This window comes from Hippopotamus amphibius, chromosome 3 (genome assembly GCF_030028045.1).
Source record: "Hippopotamus amphibius kiboko isolate mHipAmp2 chromosome 3, mHipAmp2.hap2, whole genome shotgun sequence".
Lineage (NCBI taxonomy): Eukaryota > Metazoa > Chordata > Mammalia > Artiodactyla > Hippopotamidae > Hippopotamus > Hippopotamus amphibius.
The window spans coordinates 179,693,440-179,714,566 of record NC_080188.1 but is presented as its reverse complement, the minus strand read 5'-3'; the positions used below and the strand labels follow the sequence as shown (position 1 = coordinate 179,714,566).

At 39.5% G+C, this 21,127-nt stretch overlaps 1 protein-coding gene across 1 annotated transcript in view; it reads right to left on the bottom strand.

Moving 5' to 3' along the window:
- Positions 1-7,505: 7,505 nt before the first annotated feature.
- Positions 7,506-21,127, bottom strand: part of DUSP10 (dual specificity phosphatase 10) — a 37,712-nt gene continuing 24,090 nt past the window's right edge. The window contains exons 3-4 of the mRNA XM_057730141.1: positions 12,130-12,501; positions 7,506-8,757 (exon numbers count right to left, since the gene is read on the bottom strand). Of these exons, the coding sequence (XP_057586124.1) occupies positions 8,492-8,757; positions 12,130-12,501 (638 nt within the window). The 3' untranslated portion in view covers positions 7,506-8,491. The remainder of the gene's footprint in view (positions 8,758-12,129; positions 12,502-21,127) is intronic.

The window sequence follows — 21,127 nt, the reverse complement described above, 5'->3', positions numbered from 1 at the left end:
TCTGACCCTTCCTACTACCAGGAAAGAGGCATAATAGCTAACAGGCCTTATTGGATTTTGGAGAAAACATATACATCATTGGGCATGATAATACAATCTATTTAACAAGTAACATGAAAGGTTATAAATTTAAGTAGGGTCCTGTTATAGCATAATTTACAATAAGAAGTACATGTTTGGTCTGTGTTTCCACTTCTGAGATAGAGCTCCTAAAACCCTCGGAATTTCCCATGGAAGAGAGTGGTAAATGTGTATTTTGTTATGTTAATGAGATAACTTTTGGGAAGCACCTAATAATGGCAGGTAGGTGCCAGGGAAACCAACTATGTAATTAAATGGTTGGAACTTTGAGCCCCACCCTGGACTTCTCAGGAGGGGAAAGAGCCTAGAGATTTAGTTCAGTCACTAATGGCCGATGATTTAATCAATCATGCCTACATAATGAAACCTTTATAAAAACCCAAATGGACAAGATTTGGAGAGCTTGTGGGTTGGTGAACACGTGGGGATTTGGGGAGAATGGTGTGCTCTGAGAAGGCATGCAAACTCTGTGCCCTTTCCCCATATCTTGCCCTATGTATTTCTTCCATCTGGCTGTTCCTAATAAACTTTTATAGTAAACTTGTAACCTAGTAAGTAAAATGTTTCTCAGAGTCCTGTTAGGCACTCTAGCAAATTAATCAAATCCAAAGAGTGGGTTATTGGAACAAACAATCTATAACTGGTCAGTCAGGAACACTCATAATAACCTGGATTTGTGATTGGTGTCTGGAGGGGGACGGGTAGTCTTGTAGGACTAAGTCCTTAACCTATGGGATCTGGCACTTTCTCCAGGTAAATAGTGTCAGAATTGAGTTGAATTGTAGGACACCCAGCTGGTGACCAATAATAGCTTGATGTGGTGGGGGAAAACCCACCCATTGGAATTAGGTGCAGAAACTTAGCTCCAGAACTAAAGAAGTCTCTGCAATATTTCAAGGCTGTCACGTAAACTGCTCTTCTATCTAAATCCAGTACATCCTGTGGTGATAGAAGGATCTGTATTAGACGGGGATCCTGTATAAAGCCATTCACCTAATAGGTGAATCATAGAGCAGACATTTAGAATTTTAGAACAAAACTATGAGAGCTTCTACAGAAAAACTATTTTTTTTTTATTTTTTATTTTTCAAACTGCTACTGAAGTAGCAGTTTGAAACTGGAAGCTTAATCATAGACCATCAAGTTATAATACAATCTGAATTGTTCATGAAGAACTGTGTTATTGACCCACTAAGCCTCTGAGTTGGGCATAAATAACATTTCATTATCTAGTGGAATTGGAATATGTAAAGTCAGATACAAATAAGTTGAATAAACAAGTGACCCAAATACTCATGGTCTCTATTCCTGCTACAATACCTCTTTGAACTTGAACTTATGGCTTCATGGGAAGTTCTCTGTGACCAGTGGACTGAAAGAAAAATATTTGACCTTGATTGCAGAGTTTTGTATAATATCTTGGTATCATCCTAAAATGAATGGCTATATCACTACAGTCCCATTTGGAGGCTGCCAAAGATGATAGTGGTGAAAGAAAAATTTCCTAGTGGGCAGAACTTCCAGCAGTGTACTTGTTGTTCGTTTTGTTTGAGAGATAGCCAGAGACATAGATTTACATTGCTTCATGGGCAGTAGCTAATGGTTTTGATGGATAATCAGGGATTTAGAAGAAACATGATTGGAAAATTGATGACAGAAAAGTATGAGGAAGAAGTCAATGGATAGAACTCCCTGAATGGGCACATATGTACAATGTGAATGTTCAACAAAGCTCAACCTCAGCATAATGAGGTCTTAATAGTGGTCAAGAAGACACATTCTGTGAATCTTTGTCAAGCATCTTCCTCCAGTCACACCTGTCATTGACAGGGCTAATGCACAAAATAGCCATGATAGCAGACATGGAGGTTATGCATGGGCTTGGCAACATGAATTTCCATTCACTGTGACTACAGCCACTGCTGAGCATCAAACCCACACAGAGCAGAGACTGATACCAAGCCCCTGAAAATAGAACCATTCCTAGGGTAATCAGCCAGCTATCTGATAGCAAGTTAATTATGTTGGACCTCTTCTATTGTACAAGGGGCAGTGTTTTGTTCTCACCCCATAGAAAACTACTCTTCATGTGGATTTGCCTTCTCTGCTTGCAATACTTTTGCCAAAATTTTTATCTGTGGGCTTATAGAATTCTTATGTCTTATTCACCATCATGGTATTCCACAATGCTTTGCTTCTGACCAAGGAACTTATTTTGCAGCACATGAAGTATGGCAACAGGCTCACACTCACGGAATTTACTAGTCTTACTATATTATCCATCACTCTGAGGCAGTGAAATAGTTCTTTTGACAATTCAGTTACTGAGCTAGATGAAAGGAAAACTTTTCAGGGCTAGGGTAATGTCTTGCAAGATGCAGTGAATTCTCTAACTTGTCAACCAATATATGTTGCTGTTTCTCCCTTATCCAAGATTCTCAGGTCTAGAAAGAGCTCTAAATTAAAAAAGAAACAAACAAACAAAAAAACCCAGAAAAAACAAAAAAACAAACTCCTCTCACAGTTACTCCAGGTGATCTACTTGCAACATTAGTTCTACCTACTCTATGACTTTGGGTTCTACTGGTCTAGAAATCTTAGTTCCCAAGGAGTAGATGCTTCTACTAGGAGATCCAGTAATAGCTCTATTAAACTGGAAGTTGATACTGTCTGTTGGCTACTTTGGGCTCCTCATGCTGAAGAAACAACAGACAAAGAATGGGGTTACTGTATTGCTGGGATGATGTAACTATCAAGGGGAAATTGGATTACTACAGGACTATAGGAGGAGGAAGAATGACATCTAGACAAAGGGCACCTCTTATACTTTCATGTCCTGTAACAAAAGGACCCAATGCAGACAGGACTGTCAAAGGCTCAGATCCTTCAAAATTGAAGATTAGATCATCACAACAGGCAAGGAACCATGACCAGGTGAGATGCTTGCTGAGGATGAAGGGTAAATGGAATGGGTAGTAAAAGAAGGAAGTTATAAATATCAGCTGTGACTACATGATCATTCATAGAAATTAGGACAATAAGAGTTATAAACATTTCTTACTTTGATATAAGTATATTTGGTTATATATTAATCAATTCTTTTTTTCTCCTCTATCTACCATCTAATATTAAATCTGGTAAAGGTAGTTATCCTTTGTATTAGTCTCCTTGGGATGTCATAACAAAGTCCCAAAAACTGGGTGACTTAAAAAAATAGAAACTTATTCCCCTACAGTCTGGAGGCTAGAAGTCCAAAATCAAGGTGTCAGCAGGGTTAGTTCTTTTGGAGGCTCTGAGAATGTGTTTCATGTCTCCCTCCTAGCTTCTGGTGTTATCCTGCAATCTTTGGTGTTCCTTGGCTCTTAGATGAATCACTCCAATCTCCACCTCCTTAGTTATATGCCATTGGTTCCTTTGTGTGCATCCGAATTTCCCTCTTTATAAGAGGGATTGGTCCAATTACACCAGTAATTGTATTAGCTCCCATCCTAATCCAATATGACCTTTTTAAAACTTGATTACATCTGCAACTATACTATTTCCAAATAAGATCACATTTACAAGGTCTGGGATTTAATTTTGAAAACATCTTTTTGGCAAACACAATTCAATCTATAATATCCTTATATCTCAGTATTTAAATTACAGGATGAGTGGATCTCAAGTACAAGAGGAATGGACATTACCCCAAAATGGATAAAGTAGCACATGAGACTATGCATTCTCATTTGGAGAGAGGATTGGCATCTTTTCAACTGTGGAAGTGATAGCTGCATCTTTTTAGGTAGAAACATCACTTTTAATGTCTTCGTTTGGAAGTTAGATATATGGGTAAAAGAAGTATTAATGGATGGCAAGTTGGCAAGGAATAGATTATGGTGGTTTTGTACAATATCAACTTAGCTGAATCAGAAACTGCATTTCCCCCAGAATTCCTTTTCCTGTTTCATGCTGGGTTAAGGTTCACCTTACAAGAAATCTGAATGAGGTTTGGAAAGCAGAAGTGAAGCAACAGCCATTATACTCTGAAGCAGGCACTAGCGACTATTGCCACCAGTGCACATTTTTGCCAACCTGGAAGCTCACCTTGACTTAGGACCACAGCTATGACCACAACTCCTAAAGCTCTCTCCAGATCTCCTCCTTTGCTTCACAAGTCCTGCACCAGGTACGTGCTCAGCAACATGGGAAACAGCACTGGATCCTTCTCCAAAGCCACCTGCATCATGGAGGTTTGTAAATGTGGGTTCTAGTTTTTCCTCCTAATTCCAGTTCTTCCTTGTTCTCCTTTATTTCATGCCCACCTTTTCTCCTTGTTAGCTCTGCTTACCCACAGAGACTTCAGCCCATCATCAGACATGGAAGCAACACACTTCCATTGACTTCTTCACTAGATCCCACAGTTGTCTAACCCTGTGTATCTTCCACCAAACACCGGCAAATGTTGTCACAGAGGAGGAAATCAGGAACCATGCAAAGCACTGGCATTCTTAGTCTACCACCTCCATAAAGTCAAAAAATCTTCTTCAGACAGGTTTAATTTTGGACAGTTGTTTTTTAAATACTTTCTTATCACTCATCCTTCTAGAGGCCAGTGCTTACTAGTCATTTTTGACCCTCTCTTCCATCCACATACATATATCATGATTGTTTCCAATTAGAGCATAAAATCAAGCATCAACCCATATTTCCTGAGATTGGATGTTACAGGCTTGGAGAATAAAACATAAAAATAATGTGTCACGGCTTATTTACAAGAGCCTACTCACAAACAAGCTGACAACCATATTTCTCAATTTCTATTCAGTTTGGCTTGCCAGACTTCTTATCTTCCAGAAGACCTAGTTAGAGCAATTTACTAGCATTCTATCTTATTCAATTTATGAAGTGTGATTCCATTTTCCTAGTTCTATACTCTGATATAAATTTTTTTGGTGTGCTTGTTTGTTTTACTAAAACTCCCATTTTCTAGTGTTCCCCATATTTTATCACCCATTTGGAAGGTGGTCTTTCCTCATTTACTATCAACACGTGATTTTTGGGTTATGTACATTTCTTCTTTCATATCTCCCCTTGTCTATGTCCTCCACTTTTAGACTTCCCTGCCCCGCATTCTGCCTTAACTGTCCTTTTCCATAAGTTGCTGACACAAGCTCTTCCATTAAATGTGAACTCTACATCTTGGTTAATATCCATTGATTGGAAATGTATTAACTGTGGGAAAAAATGCTTATAGAGGAGCTGAAGCTGCTATTCTGTTGAGTGTAAAGTAACAATGCCTGCTGTAACTGTGTGGTTTTTTTTATTAGCAAATTGTTAAGTTCAACCAGCATGCAACAAGCCCCGCTGTCAGTCAGAGACCCTGCTTCTCACGAAGATAACACTGAATTTCCCAGCTTAGCCCCAAAGCTCCCAGGTGCTGTAACGGAGCAGGAGCAGGACCCTATGGGGTCTTCCAGGGACAGACTCCTCCCTCATATCCTCAGCTTTAGCTCCTCTTTGAAGTACCTAGATAATAATATCTGATGCACATTTCCTGAGATTTCCTGAGTTGTTTTACAGATACTAAAACCCCCATCAAAAGGAAGAAATTAACTACTTGATGCCCATGAGCTCACAGCCTCCAGACCTACTGGCACCTAAGGGCTGATAACGTTAAGCCCTGTGACACTGCCCTGTTAGCTCACCATCAACCAATCAGAGAATTGCACAAGTTGATCACATGGGGATGCCCCTGGGACGCCCCTCCCTCACCTTGCTTTTAAAATGCTTTGCTGAAACCCATTGGGTAGTTGGGGTGTTTTGAGCACCAGCTGCCCTGAACTCCTCACCTGGTGCCCTGCTATAAACGCTGCACTTCTGCGCTTCACTACAACCCAGTGTCAACAGATTGGCTTTACTGCTCAAGGGCAAGCAGACCCAAGTTTGGTTCAGTAACAAAACCTGGGGAGTCTGGTTTCTAGAGCAATGGCTTGGTTAATCCATGTAATTTTCATGAAGTGGTTAACATTCTTCATGAAGAAGTAGGGGCTAAGTGACTGAAAACAGATTAGCAAAAAAAGACCCGAGCCTTTCTCAGAATTCTTGGTACGCTGGTTGGCAGGATTCCTATCTGCCCCAGGATAGTCTTGCTCTCAAAATCATAAAGTTCAAAAAACATAAATTATTTCCATGTAGCTAAAGAAGAGAAATTATATTTACTCTTCATTTTTTTTGTTGTTGTTGTTAAAAAAAAGAAAAAAGAAAGAAAGAAAGAAAAGAAAGGGAATAATAAACCTTACACTATCAGAACGTTAACATTTGGATTTAGAATAAAGAAAAAGAAATATCTAGGAAATCATTATGTAATTTAAATCACTAATTACATATCGATCCCCTCCTTAAATATGTTCTAACACCAAGAAAATTGTTAGTTTGCAGAGTAGAAAGCACCATAAGAGACATTTATTTTTCTTCTTAACACTTTGTTGTAAACCAAAATTATTCAAGACAGCTCTCAGTTAATTCCTGTTAAATTCAGTCTCTACTTTTCTAGTAAAAAAAAAAATTAAATCACTTCTAATAGAAAAGCTATTTTTAAAAATGTCAAAAATATTTCATTATAACACTTGTCAGCAAATGTTCACAAGAATATCATATCTAAATGTAGTCATACAGAATTGGAAATACCAGAATTCTTCTACTTTTTAACTCACTCCAGGCAAACTTTAATTTGCTGTGAATCTATGGCCAATTCCTTGGAGGCATCTATTTTAGTAAAACATAGAAAACATTTGAATCGTGTTCTCCTCCTACCACACCCTTACTCTGCTGTGGACTAGGAACCCATGGAATACTAGCTATGTCTTAGCCAAGTGTGATGGGGAAGCTGAACTCTGAATCTGAGTTCAGTTTGCTAGCAAAAAATGTAGGAAGTGGTAATGTGTTGCAGTGTACACGACGTGGTTAATGTTACCAAAGATGCCAAGTGAGCAAATGATAGTGGGGGAGGGAGGCGTCAAGACCCCTACATGTCAGATTGTCATAAATATTTATCAAAGAGCCACTGGGGAGGTCACAGAATTCTAACCAATCAATCTGGCAGTGACCTGATCACCAAGGCTCAAAAGCTGATATAGAACCGTCTCACACCTTTAAGGAGGTTACCTGAGGCTTGCATTTTGCAAGAGGAATTACATTGGCAGAAAGTGGATTGTGAGGCTGTGACAAGAGAGGAGATCATGACTGGGCAGACTGAAGCTTTTTCCCTCCCTTGTTCATTCTCTCTGCTTCACACTGAGGTCAGAGAATATTTTCTCTCCTTCATCTCTCGTCCCCTGTATAAAAATGTGTATTTACTTCCAATTATGTTACATGTACAAATTACTAGAACTAAGAGGTGCTTGAACCTGAACTGAGGAAATGAGGAGGAAAAAAGACACATCTCCAAATGAGTTTCATTTATATAATGAAAATAAATTTTTACACAATCAACAGAAACACACCAAGTTTTTTTTTTTGCGAAAAATATTTTTAAATAAATTTTTGTCTTTTTTTTTTTTTACATTCTGATATACATATGTAACAAGGTTTATGGCACTGTAACCAGAATCAAATCAAAAAAAAAAAAAATTAAAGGAAAAAGGTGGGAAAGAAAGTAATCGGTTTTGTTTAATTCCTTTCTATCTCCAAGCTGGCAACTTTGCACTATTTGTCTATTATTCAACTGCCAGCTCTAATTCGTCTGCACACTCAAAACACCATATTATTGCACAAGAAGCCAGTGAAGGCATATGGTATAATGGTCATTTCCTTGCTATTTCAAAAAATCTCTTAAACCCGGGGTGGGGGGGGGGGGGATTAATCCAGAGTATGAAACACACAAAATCAACAGTATCCTTTGTCTCTTTAAAGAATGTGAAGGGTTCTTAGACCATTTAAGCTGCCCTGATCTTCTCTTTGCACCAGTGAGCACAGCAGGGCTTGGTTTGGTTGGGTTTTTGTTTTTGTGAGGACAGCCCAGGCAGATCCTAGGTCTTCATGATTCAATGTCTTTTCTACTTACTTTGGGTTCTTTTTAATTGGTTTAAAGTGAGTATCTTCGGTCTATGAACCTGCACAGACTAGTTAATTGTAAACTCTACAAATAGCTTAAAAGGAAAAGGGGAAGAAACAAGTTTTATTATATTTTTATTGTTGGCTTAAAAAAATTACTTCTTTAGCCTCCCTGCTTTGTCAGTTGGCGGGAAGTAAATCTCAACGGCATCAAAAGTTAAATTCTTCTCACACTTGTTAAAAATAAAAAGTTTTTAAACAAGTTTGTTTCCATTCACAAACTTTACCCCCATCTAAAGAAAGAAAAGAAAGAATCCATCCTCCTTCCTCTTCGTCTCCTAATGGAGAACAGTCATCCTTTCCAGCCAGACTATTGTCACACAACCGTCTCCACACCCATCAGCTTTGGTGTAAGGATTCGCGGTGTCACACCGTTGTTTAGGTCTTCCTCAAACTCCAGCAACTGCCCCATGAAGTTAAGGTTTGGAGAAATAATTGGTCGTTTGCCTTTGACAAATTTATAAGCATCAGTCATGGTCATCCGCGTGTGCTTCATCAAGTAAGCAATGACAATGGTGGCTGAGCGGGACACCCCCGCCTGGCAGTGGATGAGTAGACCCTTCCCACACTGGTGAGCTTCCTCTGGAATGAGGGAGAAAGGCAAGAGGTGCAGGGAAAGAGAAAGAGAGATGGAGGGAGAGAGGTTAACCTTTATCTAGACTTGACAATGTCATATTCTGTAGAGAGAGACGACATTAAAATGGCTTTGAAACGACGTATAATTTACTAGTTGATCATGTGTGTTTATGTCGCAACCTCCAGAGCTGGCTAAAAGCAATATCGGTATGAATAAGAAGCTACATTTCTATATTTAAAGAGAAGACTAGGTAAAGGAGTCATTCACAATAATAGTTGACTTCACAGGTGATGGCGGTCAACTGAGGATGGAGCCAGCACACAATCAGCCTAAATGTCAAACAAGCTACTGGTTAACTAGACCCTCTGATTAAGGATGTTAATTCCCATCGCCATGTTGTGTCACTTATCAAAACTAGTGTTATGAACAATGTCTCTCCCACTTGTGATAGAGAAAAAGCATTTCTTTTTTTATACTCTAGAACTGCTCAGTGTAGGAACTGGTATTAAATGGATAAGAGCTTCAGTCTTACAAAACTCTGAAGGGGATTAAAGGAAAAAAACTCAACTAGAAAGTTACTATGTTCAGCTTCTCAATAGAAAACCCTATTGTTGCAAAGTTAAAGACTTGCAGTTCTCAGGCATAGGGTGTCACCTACATCTAAACTGTCCAACCCCTCCGCATCTGCACACGTCTTTCCAACATGGCGATGATGCAGAAGATGGAAGAATTACAGAGATGACTCGGAACCCAGAGCGATTGCAAAAGGCAATACTTCAAAGGTTTTCAGCTATATTAAAAGCCCAGTAGAATAGCTTGCAGGCACTGCCTGAATGGATTCTTAATGACACATCTAAACTAAAAGTCATCCCAAAGAAAGATCCCTGAAAAATATACCAGTTAGATGACGAGCAGGAAAGGAGAGCGTAAGGAGCGTCTTGTTCTAATGAAAACTACTTCTGTTGGCTACCCACTAGCAGATTAGAAAAAGAAACATTGTGCAAATTTTCATCTTAAAAATCCAGCAATTTAAGTTGCTTCTCATAGATAACAGTATTTTAGGAAAGTATCTCCTGTTTTCAATTTCTTCTCTCCAGCACACATTATTTAATAACCTCCACCTCAAGACAGGAAAGCTTAGGAGTAAGAGGATGAGCCACAGAGGGCTAGGTCTGACCATGGTTCCACCTTGCGGCGGACCTTATGTGAATCATGTAACTTCCCAGAGCCTCAATGTTCCTATCTGAATAATGGAAATAATACTAACTAACCAAGAACAGGGAATATGGGAATAATATCACCCGACTCAGGAATAACTAAACTGACATAGTTAAACCCTAAACCTAAACTCTGTGAATGCTATTATGTTTCTGAAACCAGCTGTGTTTTCCTTAAAGTGAGACTATAAGATTTCAGTTTATCCAATGATATAACAATGGAAATAAAAAATTGTGCCTGGGCAGGGTGTGATGTGGAATTATTTTTGAGGTTAATGCTATTTATTACTTGTTTTGTTTTCTTTCTAAAAAACCAGGTGAGCTTGAATAATCTATAAGGAATGTGGGTGCTTTGATTGAAATCTGCTTAAAACCTAAGCATATCTTATGCTACCCATTAAATGGAAAACAATTTAACTTCCCCCAACTGGAATTAATTCCATAAAATTGCACTCATAACATCATATATCAACCAGTAAGTTCCTCATTCACTTGGTGACAAACTTTTCTTCCTTGGGGCTCAAGATTTGATTCAGATATCACTAATAAAGAATCGAAGGTATCTTTGCATCCACGCGCATTGCCCGTTGAGAACTAATAGAGCCTTGTAAGCACTGCCCTAGTGTGTTCCCAAAAAGCCCCTGGCCTCAGAATCAAGAATGTTAGGCTCTGGTCCCTTCTCTGACACTAAAATTCCTACAACCTTGCAAAAGTCACTTTACTTTTCTGAGTTTAGTGACCACTCCGAATTTCCTTTCAGACTGAACATGCAATGGTCCTGCAATAAATAAAGGCACAATTAGCGAGGCAATGCCTGGGCTAAGTGACCAGAGCTGCCAACTCCACAGCAAATCCACCCACCCTGATGGCTGTTAAATCCAAGAGTTTGTGTTTTTTTTGATTTTTTGTTTTTTTTCCCCTCTTTTTCTGACAAAGGAGCACTGAACATGAGTGCCTTCTTCCTGGGACAGAGGCCAGTAACAATCTGCTACATTTTTTAGGAAAAGTACTGGGTCATCCTTTTGTGGTAAGAAAGATTGGAGTTGCTTGGGAAAAAAAAAATTGTTGAGTGTCTGCTGAGTGGCAGGGACTCCCCAAGCGATAATTTGAACCTTGCAACAGTTTGAGGTTTAGAAGCAGCAAAAGTTAAGTTTAGGATTAGGGTTAGGCTGGCCGTTGCTTCCTGCGGGAGATTAAAGCCTCCTGTTGCTATAATTTTTTCTCCTTGGGAACTGCATGAGCTATACAATTTGATCTTTCCTACTTCAATGAGTCTGGGGTAAACTAAGGAAATCTAGTACCATCTCGTGAGCACTCAACTTCACGCCTTTTTGCTACCCAGTGTTTAAAAACCGAGACAAAGCAAACAGAAGGGAGAAACTACTCCTCGTCCCCCCCCCCCCCCCTGTTGTGCTGAGTGATGTATAAAGCTGTTCACTACAGCATTATGTTTCTGAAAAAAGATCCTTTAGAAACAATCCTTCAGCAAACACTACCTTTGCCTCCAACAGTGGCAAATTAATTTAACTCAAGGTAAGGAGATGTCTGTGAGTGTGGACCAGTGTCACATTCACAATACAGTTGGCCACGGGTATCCACGGGGGATTCGTTCCTGGGTAAAATTCACAGATGATCCTTACGCTCTCCCTTATATAAAATGGCATAGGACAGTCAGCCCTCCATATCCGCCAGTTCGATACGCGGTTGGTTGAATCCGCAGATGTGGAGCTCGCGGATACGCAGGGCCGGCTGTATGTTACTTGCCTGCAAGGTGCCAAGGGACGCCAGTAGACCACATGCCCACGGCACCTGCTCCGGCCGCCAATGTCTTACTTTGCACCAATTCTTTTGAGATGATCTTATAGAACATCTCAATGCTAATGCCTGCCACTTTTTCACTGAGAACTTGAGGTATGTGGAGGTCTAGTTGAATGGATCCCAACCCAGATGAGTTACTGTTCGTTTATAACCATGGCTCCTATACGCTTGATGGGTTATGACTTAGGAGAATACTTTGGCTGCACCAGATGGCAGAACCCGAAAACACCTCGGCAGAGTTTTTTTTTGCAACACAGGCATAAACCCTGTACTTGATATCAAAGCCAAAGCAGGAGGGCAAAGGAAGGCGGAAGATGAGACTTTCCCGTGGGAGATAGTTACCAATGAACTCAAAAGCCTCTTCAAAGTACTGCCGCAGGTTCTGCTTGTTGCTGTCGGTGGCCGGCAGCCGCTTGTACTTGAACAGGCCTTTCTCGTAGTGGTAGAGGGGCAGGTGAGTGGTGACGTTGATGACGTAGCCGATGTTCAGCCGCTGCATCGTATCCAGGTCCTGGGCATCCTGCTCGTTGCCGAGGAACAGGAAGGGCAAAATGGGCGTCAGCTCTGCATTCTCGATGTCGGGTGTGCTGGGGATGGACTGAGGTAGCATACTCGAGGCCGCAGACGCGCCGCCCCCCACCTCCCGGCACTCTTGGAGCTGGAGGGAGTTGTCACAGAGGTTTTCATGGTTCTGCTTAAAACTGCTAAGTCCACCTGGAACAAAAACACAGAAAGTGAGAAGGACAGCCCCTAGAACTTCAGAGCTGGCAGAAGATGCCACTTTCCCCTTAAGGATGAGTGTGCACGGTTGCTTATTACATTTTTTTAAATAAAATCAAAACACAAATGAAAGTCCATTTGGAGACCCAGGACAAACTTTGGAGGATATCACTGAATGTAGTACGTTGGAAATGTGCTTTTTATGCAAACTGGGGCATGTTGCCCTGGAAAGAGTTCCACAAAGCATCAGGCAATTTCATCAGCAGTAAATTTGATCTGCCCCAAAGAGCCGTGTGCTCAGTGGCCTATATAGAACCTTGCACTTTGGGAGCTCAGGAAGGCACAGTTGACTTCCTCGGGTGTAGAATTTCTGCCAGTATCTGAGCAGTGTAGCTGTGTGTCTTGCACACTTTGTAAGCTCACCTCACCCAGAAGGCCAAGTTTGCTCCCAATACAGCAGATTGGTTACAAGCAGGGACCTTGGAAGAACCAGATTATTTGGCTATAATCCCAGTTCCACCACTTCCTGGGTCTGTGACCCAGTTAAATTAATTTCTCTCTCTGGGCCTCAATTTCCCCATGTGTAAAATGAGGGTAATAGCATGTACCTCTTAGTGTGATTGGGAGTCTGGAAGGGATGGATACATATAAAGTATGCAAACCTCCCCCTCATCAAATGCAGTGTCACCTATGAGAATGTATCTTAAGGAAATCATCTGACCAAAGATATCCAGCTAGGATGCGTAAAGGTTGGTTTTCTAGAAAGGTCAAATAAAAAACAGAAACATTTTTTAAAAGGGAAAAGTTGACATGTGCACCCAATGGAATATTAAGTAGCCATTAAAAGTTGTGAGAGGAATACAAAAACAAAGACAGTGTTTCTGTTTAACATTAAATGAAAAAAGCCAATTCAAAAACATTCACTTTACATGTGATCAAAAGCTGAAAAACCATGCAAAAAAGAATACTTGTTTAAGTTAGGAAATTTATGGGTCATAGTTTATTGTTTTTAAACTTTTTCTTTAATATTTGTTAGATACATTTGTGGCTAAGCCCAAAGGATTATTATGAAGGTTAAATTACACAATATACATACGTAAGGGCTATGAAATCAGAGTTGACATTATTAACTACCAGCTGAGCTCTAATTCTTACCGACTAGGTACATTTTGGCCTTCCCTGTGAACAGAGGGGGAAGTTGGAGACCTCCTAGAAGCTGAAAGCCACCAGAATACAACGTTTACCAGCCCCACTGTTGCAGATAGATGTCTTACTTCTGTCTTGATAGTTTTAAGAGATAAGGGAGGAAACATAATGTGTGAACAGGATATGGTTGTGTTGAAATAAACACAGGAAGTCTATCTGTCTACCAGGTTCTGAACTTACGTCCTTCTCCATTTCAAGTCTCATCTTTGGCAACCGCAGTAGGAAGCTCCAGGGCTGTAACACAGACCAAGTATCAGGGCTGTTCACAGCCAATGAACACTAGTTGTATAAACTGGGGAAGTCATATTTTCATTAAGAGCCATCATGATGCAAAGATCATTCGAAGGGGGTAATATTATGATCATCTGGAAGTATCAAAACCTATCTTCGCTTTTGGAAAAGAAAAACAAGAGCTATAAATTCATTTTAATTGATTTCTAGACTTAAGCTCTGCCCTTACAGCTTATTAGTTTATTCTGCTATGAAATGATTCAAATAAAAAGTTTGTCTGGATCCAAAAAGATCATTTTTCAAGTAGATAGAAGAAATGGAAAACCAGAAAAACTTCATTAGTGAATACCTAAACAAAAATTTGAAATTACCTGCTATCACCACCACAAACCTCACAAAAAAGAGTAAAGAGTTATTTTAAAATCTGCTCAGCTTTGGCTACATAAAATCCAAGTAAACAGTTCCACACTGGTTTTGTGATGGGAACCTAATTCACTTGCTTTTTTCTTAAGAAAAAGACAGTTGTTACACTTTTCCATATAAGATGAGAGGACAGAACCACAAAACAAACTCAAAAGAAGTTTTTAAGGGGGGAGGATGAAGGGGGGGACTTCTCTCTGTTCTTATTTAGGGTACTCAAGCTGTAATTTGTCTTAAAAGCAGCTAGTTTAAATTAAAAAAAAATGCACGCCAGAAAACCACACACACAGAAAAAAGCAGCATAAAGCTTTTTAAAATTCTGTCTCTACACCTCCTTTCCCAATGACATCAGCTGGAGGCTCCCCACCTGCCCAGTTGCCATAGCAGTTACACAAAGACATACAATGACATCAGTTGGCATGATATCAGCTCTTTGAGTGCAAACAATACAAGAAGAACTACTTTGTTTAAGGCCTTTGGTGCAACTGTGTTCTGGGGAGCCAATGATGTAATGCTAACAGGTGGCATGGGCCTTCCATTTGCCTAATGGGGGGTAAAAGCCCACGGGGGAGGGGAAGGGAGGGAATTGGAAACAGACAGACACAAAATGCTCTGAATCCCAGGGGGTGCCCACGTGCAAAATTATGGATATATTGTATGTTTAAGCCATGTGGGAACTCTGTTCATCGAATCTTTGGAGGCAGAGTGGATAGAAAAGGAAATATTCTAATTCACACATATTAACTAGACGAGGAAACTCTCATTGATGGATATGAACAAGCAGTCTGTTCAGTTGCCAGTCTGCTGGCCAATGTCCGCATCAGTTCTCATTAAGGGCTGTGCACAGCCAGATACTGCAGTTAAAGAACTCTCTCTGGGGATGGCGCTTATGGCAAAATGAACCAGGAGGATCTCACAGTGGTGGTTTTGAGACAGCTGTCTGTAGGGAGGATTGCTTTCCTCCCTTAAGGGTTTGGAATTGGAAGCCAGGGAGGGGTGAAGGGAAGGAGGAGGGCTAATACGGTTCTCTCTTCCAACTACTTTCCCTCCACCCTGCCCCATCACATAGCATAGAAGCCACATAGACTGATCACTTAATGAGGAGTTTTGATTATTTCATACTTGTTATAGCTACATAGGAACATTACAAGATGATAACTAACAATTGAAATGGAGGCAGTGTAGCATGGTGGTTAAGAGAGGGGTTAGAGGCAGGCAGACCCAGGTTGCAACTGTACTTCTGTCTCATGAGAGTTGTAAGACCTGGTATAAATCCCTTTTCCTCATTAAGCCTCAGTTTACTGACCTGTAAAGTGGACATATCATCACCTACACATAGAGTTGTGGTACAGGAAGCCTATGTAAACATATACTCAGGCATTTGATAAATAATGTCTTATTACCACAATGTCGTCATTGCTGTTGTCCTCACCTCCAGCTGATCTGCTGACTCTGAAGTTTGTGGGAACCCTAAATGCAGTGCAGTGATTCTGAGGCCAGACTGCTCGGGCCTGAGTCCCAGCACAGCCAAATACTAGCTCTGAGACCCTGCACAAGGTCCTTACCTCTTGGCTTCTCCATTTCCCCACATATAAAACAGGGACACCTACCTCACAGTACAGTCTTGAGGATTAAACTGGTTTATAAAAATAAAGTACTTTGGAACAATATCTAGCACACATTAAGCATTTTTGGAAAACTACCATTTTAAAGATCTAAAAAAAATCTAAGACAAATACCATATACTATCACTTATATGTGGAATCTAAAATATGACACAAATGAACCTATCTATGAAACAGAAACAGACATAGAGAGCAAACTGGTGGTTGCCAAGGGGGAGGGGCCTGGGGGAGGGTTAGAGTAGGAAGTTGGTGTTGGCAGATGTAAGCTTTTATATATAGGATGGATAAACAACAAGGTCCTACTGTATAGCACAAGGAACTATATTCAATATCCTATGATAAAACATAATGGCAAAGAATATTAAAAAAAGAATGTATATATATGTATAACTGAATCACTTTGCTGTACAGCAGAAATTAACAGAACATTGTAAATCAACTATACTTCAATTAAAATAAAAGAAAGCTAAGTATCTCAAAAAAAAATCAAAAGAAGGCAGAAAAGGAGGAAAAAGTAAGGTACAAATTGAATGCATAAAAGAGCTTCAAGATATGAGGTTATCATCCAGAAAAAAAAAAATCTGCTTAATATAAAGTCTCTAAATGGTAAGCTAATGTTCCAGAGTTTTTATTTTTATTTATTTATTTATTTTTATCGGTTATCATTTATTTTAGACATATTAAAAGTTATTTTGGTTAATACTAGTTTGACAATCTAAATCTTCTTTGATTTTATTTATTTTTTTATCGGTTATCATTTATTTTAGACATATTAAAAGTTATTTTGGTTAATACTAGTTCAGAGTTTTTATTTTTAAAAGTTTATTGAAAAAGAACTAGGCACCAAGGTATCTGAGCAGTTTTAAAGTTTAAATAATATACTTTTATCATTAAGAAAGCAACAGCTCCCTATCCTTCCTAAACAAATATATCTGATTTCATTTTCTTTGTCCTAGCTTTCCCAAGAAAGCCTGCATGTCTTTGGATTCCTGGGTTTGCCAGAGAAGAATTGAATGTTTTCAATAAAATCTCTCTTCTCTCCTCCCTCTCCTCCTCTCCCTTGTGCCCCCAAGTCCCCACCAGGCTGAGTGATCTCTGTAGACACACAACTGCTCCCAGTTATCAGTGCAAATATTTCCCAGGCAGGAGCAACAGCGCTGGGGGCAAACATTTCAGACCTTATCTCAAAACCAGGTTCTCTGCCAAAATGAGTATGGTCAGCATGTGGATTCTGAATGGCAACAACAAAGAATACACAGCCCCCCTACAAAATATGTAGAAATGCAATCGGCAAATTTCCTCCAGCAGGAGGTCAGTGAGGTGGCGGTCCCACTGAAGCAACGGATTCTAGTTGTAGTGGGAAACCTCTTTTCGTAGATGCCTTTCAGGTCCTGTAGCTGTTTTGGCTATTGCAGCCCTAGAAACACAAGAGCCCTCTGTAATGTGATTCACAAGCAGTGCTCTGGGTGGCAAATTAAAAAACCCACATCCAAATGCAGAATCTATAAGCAAGAGATTTCCATCTTCCAAAGATGGCCAGCACTTTGGCACACCAGCTTTTTGGCTTCATGCTAAGTTGAAAAGTGAGCATTTTCCAGAAATCTAAGGAAAACTCTCACTGAAGGTCAGCAAATGATATTAACTCGCAGAGAAAAGTGGAAGGGAATTCAAGTTGGACTTTTCTACAAGCTTGCTGAGAGCATGCCCCTTTTTGTTGTCTAAATTTTCTTACTGGTTGACTAGTTTTTTTAAAGTAAAATGGCACTTGATAATAGTGGTTAAGAACATAGTCTCAGAGCCAGACTGCTTGAGTGGAGAATACAGCTCCCATCACTAACTAGCTGTGTTACTTTAGTGAGTTAGTCAACATCTGTGCACCTCAATCTCCACACCTACAATGGGGAGTTAACAGTAGTATTTATCTCACAAGGCCCTTAATATGGATAAAATGCTTTATAAGTTAGATATTATCACAATAAATGGGAAAGATACTGGTATAAAAAGGTTCTGATGGGTACTATTTTGTGGGCCCTCCATGGAAAGTAGAGTCCACCTTAGCAGACTATCAAGGTTCTATTCTCACAAGGATCCTCGTGCAAGAAAAAATTCTGAATAAACTGGAACTGACGTCAGGCTTCCTGAGTCGAAACTCCCAAAGACTGGGGGGTAGGGCAAGGTCAGAGTTGTTTCATACTTTTCAGGGAAGAAAATCACTCACTTTAACAGCAGAAATATTAGGGATATAAGCTAACTCTTGTTTTCTATGGAATTCTCTTCATAGGTTATTGACACGACTAGGGATTTTGTAGTAGGAAAGATTTCAAGTTCAATACCAGATGGTATCACCTAAACTGTCCTACGATCGTGTCCTCAGGGAACGTGTATTCCTTCCTAAAGGGAGGCCGTATTAAAGAGGGAGAATGAGTTGAAACTGTTGTGCCACCAGGTGTAAGGTAAGAAAAAAAGGGATAGAGAAACAACGTTGTTACCAGTGGAAGAGAAAGACTTAAGAGGCTGAGTCCAATAGTGTTGCTGGTGGGGACCGTGAGTCAGAGGTGAGTATCCCTGTGACCCCTAAAAGCACATCATTTCATTGCTTACATGTGAAATGTCCAATGTGTGAAAAAACATAAACAGAGTTACCGTAAAGCTTGAAACTCTTAAAAAAGAAAAGAAAGAAAAAAAACAGGATCTTGCATTCAACTGAGTACATTTTAGGCAAATATTAAGTGTTCCAGGAAGCTATATCTGCTCATAGGTTAGTTCCTTGCCTCATAGATATTTTACTGTCTGGTCTCTCTGGTAGGCGATACCAGTTCTCTACAGATATATTTTAAAAGCCAACTGTAGAAGGCAGTCTATTTTATATAAGGCAGTAGGGAAAGAGTACAGGAATAGTCTTATTTAAATCCCTTTGTACACAGGACTTAGCTACATGTCACAGAAAGACAGGTGATTTGCGGATAACGTTTGACACCAATAGCTGTAGGGAAGAGAGCAGTCTCTTGGTTGTGGTTGGGTGATCAATCTATTTTTGAAAATAATTTATAAAAATTAAAAGTAAAAGGATCTCTCTGGTGCCTATTTTGCCTAGTGACAAATCATAGGTAGAGATTACTTCAAGAATGACCGTCACAAAACTGTATTCCCAAAATAGACTGAAGATTACTCCTGACCTTATACTTAATAGTAATCTCACAAGGTTGTATCTAGTGCTGTCTTGAGAGAAAAAAAAAATTCCTCAAAAGTTTACACCAGAATATTCATGAATTTTGAGATAATAATACAGTCCTTTCACTGGATTTTCAGCTGGACAAAAATCATAATTTAGACTATTGAAGCTTACCTGAAATAGAGATTGTTTGTGTCATCACTGTAATTCAGGTATCTTATTTTATTTCCCTCAGATTATGTGCCATCCCTTCCACCCCAATATATTGGTAGATTATAAAAGCTAACATTCTGGAAATAAGCTACTACTTGACTATAATATGTGCCAAGAATTAAAAACAAAAATTTTTTGCTCCTTCCTAATCCTTGTATGATGTACAATATGCTTTCAGTTAAATTTTTGGTTCTACATGCTTCTGCAACTATTTTCAGTTATTAACTTGTTTGGGGGCTCTGATTTCTTCCGTTTTAAAATATACTGCTTCCTTCTTTGACTGATAGAATCTTTGTTATGTCCTCAATGGAAAGAATTTTTTTAAACTCCTTCCTACCTTTTTACCTCAAGCAAGCAAGTCGGGTCAGAAAGATCCAATGACTTAGGAACTGTGATTTACAAAAATTGAAAATGAAGCTTTAATCGTACGCCTTCCAAGACAAGCTGATCCTGGCGTGTTTTTGTCAAAGTTTACAAGATTCTCCTCTGTCCCTACCTCCCCACCCTCTGCTCAGAAGTTGCCTCTGCTCCTCCTCTCTGGCAACCACCAGCTTGTTCCCTGTATCTAATGAGTCAGTTTCACTTTTGTTTTGTTTGTTCATTTGTTTTGTTGGGAGACAGGCACAAGAGGTGAAGGGGATGAAGAGATACAAACTTCCAACTATAAAATATAAGTCATGGGGATGAAATGTACAGCATAGAAAATAGTCAATAATATTGTAATAACTCTGTACGGTGACAGATGGTGACTAGACTTATCACGGTGATCATTTTGTAATGTATAAAAATATTGAATCACTACGTTGTACACCTGAAACTAATGTAATATTGTATGTCAATTATAATTCAATAAAACATAAAATGAGCTAATTTTATGGTATGTAAATGATAGCCCAATAAAGCTATTTTAAAAACAAGTAAAAACAAGAGCAAAGGAAACGAAAAAAAAAGTCGACGGAGGAGGAATGAATTGGGTGTTGGGGATTAGCAGATGCAAACTATTATACATAGAATAAATAAATAACAAGGTCCTACTGCATAGCACAGGGAACTATATTCAATATTCTGTGATAAACTAGAATGGAAAAGAATATGAAAAAGAATGTATATGTATGTATAACGGAATCACTTTGCTGTACAGCAGAAATTAACACAACATTGCAAATCAACTATACTTCAATAAAATACATTTTTTTAAAAAGTCCCCTCACTACTGAATTGGTGGAGAAAAGGGCTGGGGATTAAATTTCAGCCTGCTGAAGTAGCCCTTGACTGCACAAAAAAAGGCAGCTTCCTGTTACTACCCTTGAAGGGGGGTGCACTTGTGTTGCCCCCTTCTTACCATTCCTACTTTAAGGCTTTAATGAGTAACCAGTGTTTAGGATATCACCGGTTTAATTTGTGTGTACTTGAATAACTTGTTTGAGAGGATACTTCGCAAGTATGTAAATACAGCCTGTTTCTTTAAATCTGTTACCTCATTTATTTACATTAGAACAGAAAGCACTTCCAGAAGCAACAGTTGATGACAGTCATGTAATTTTCCACAAAGACAACAGTTAAACAGCTTTGTGTTCTTTTAACGTGCAGATGACTTTTCTGTGAGCAGGCTTCTCAGAGTTCCCCGCAGCCAGGAACCCCTCAGGTTTGGCAGGAGTCACTGTGACTTTAAGGAAAAGCACCCTTTGGCCCCCTGTCCTCCAAGGCCAGCCTTCTGTGTTTGCTCCTCTTCTCCTTCCCTCCCGCCTCCCTC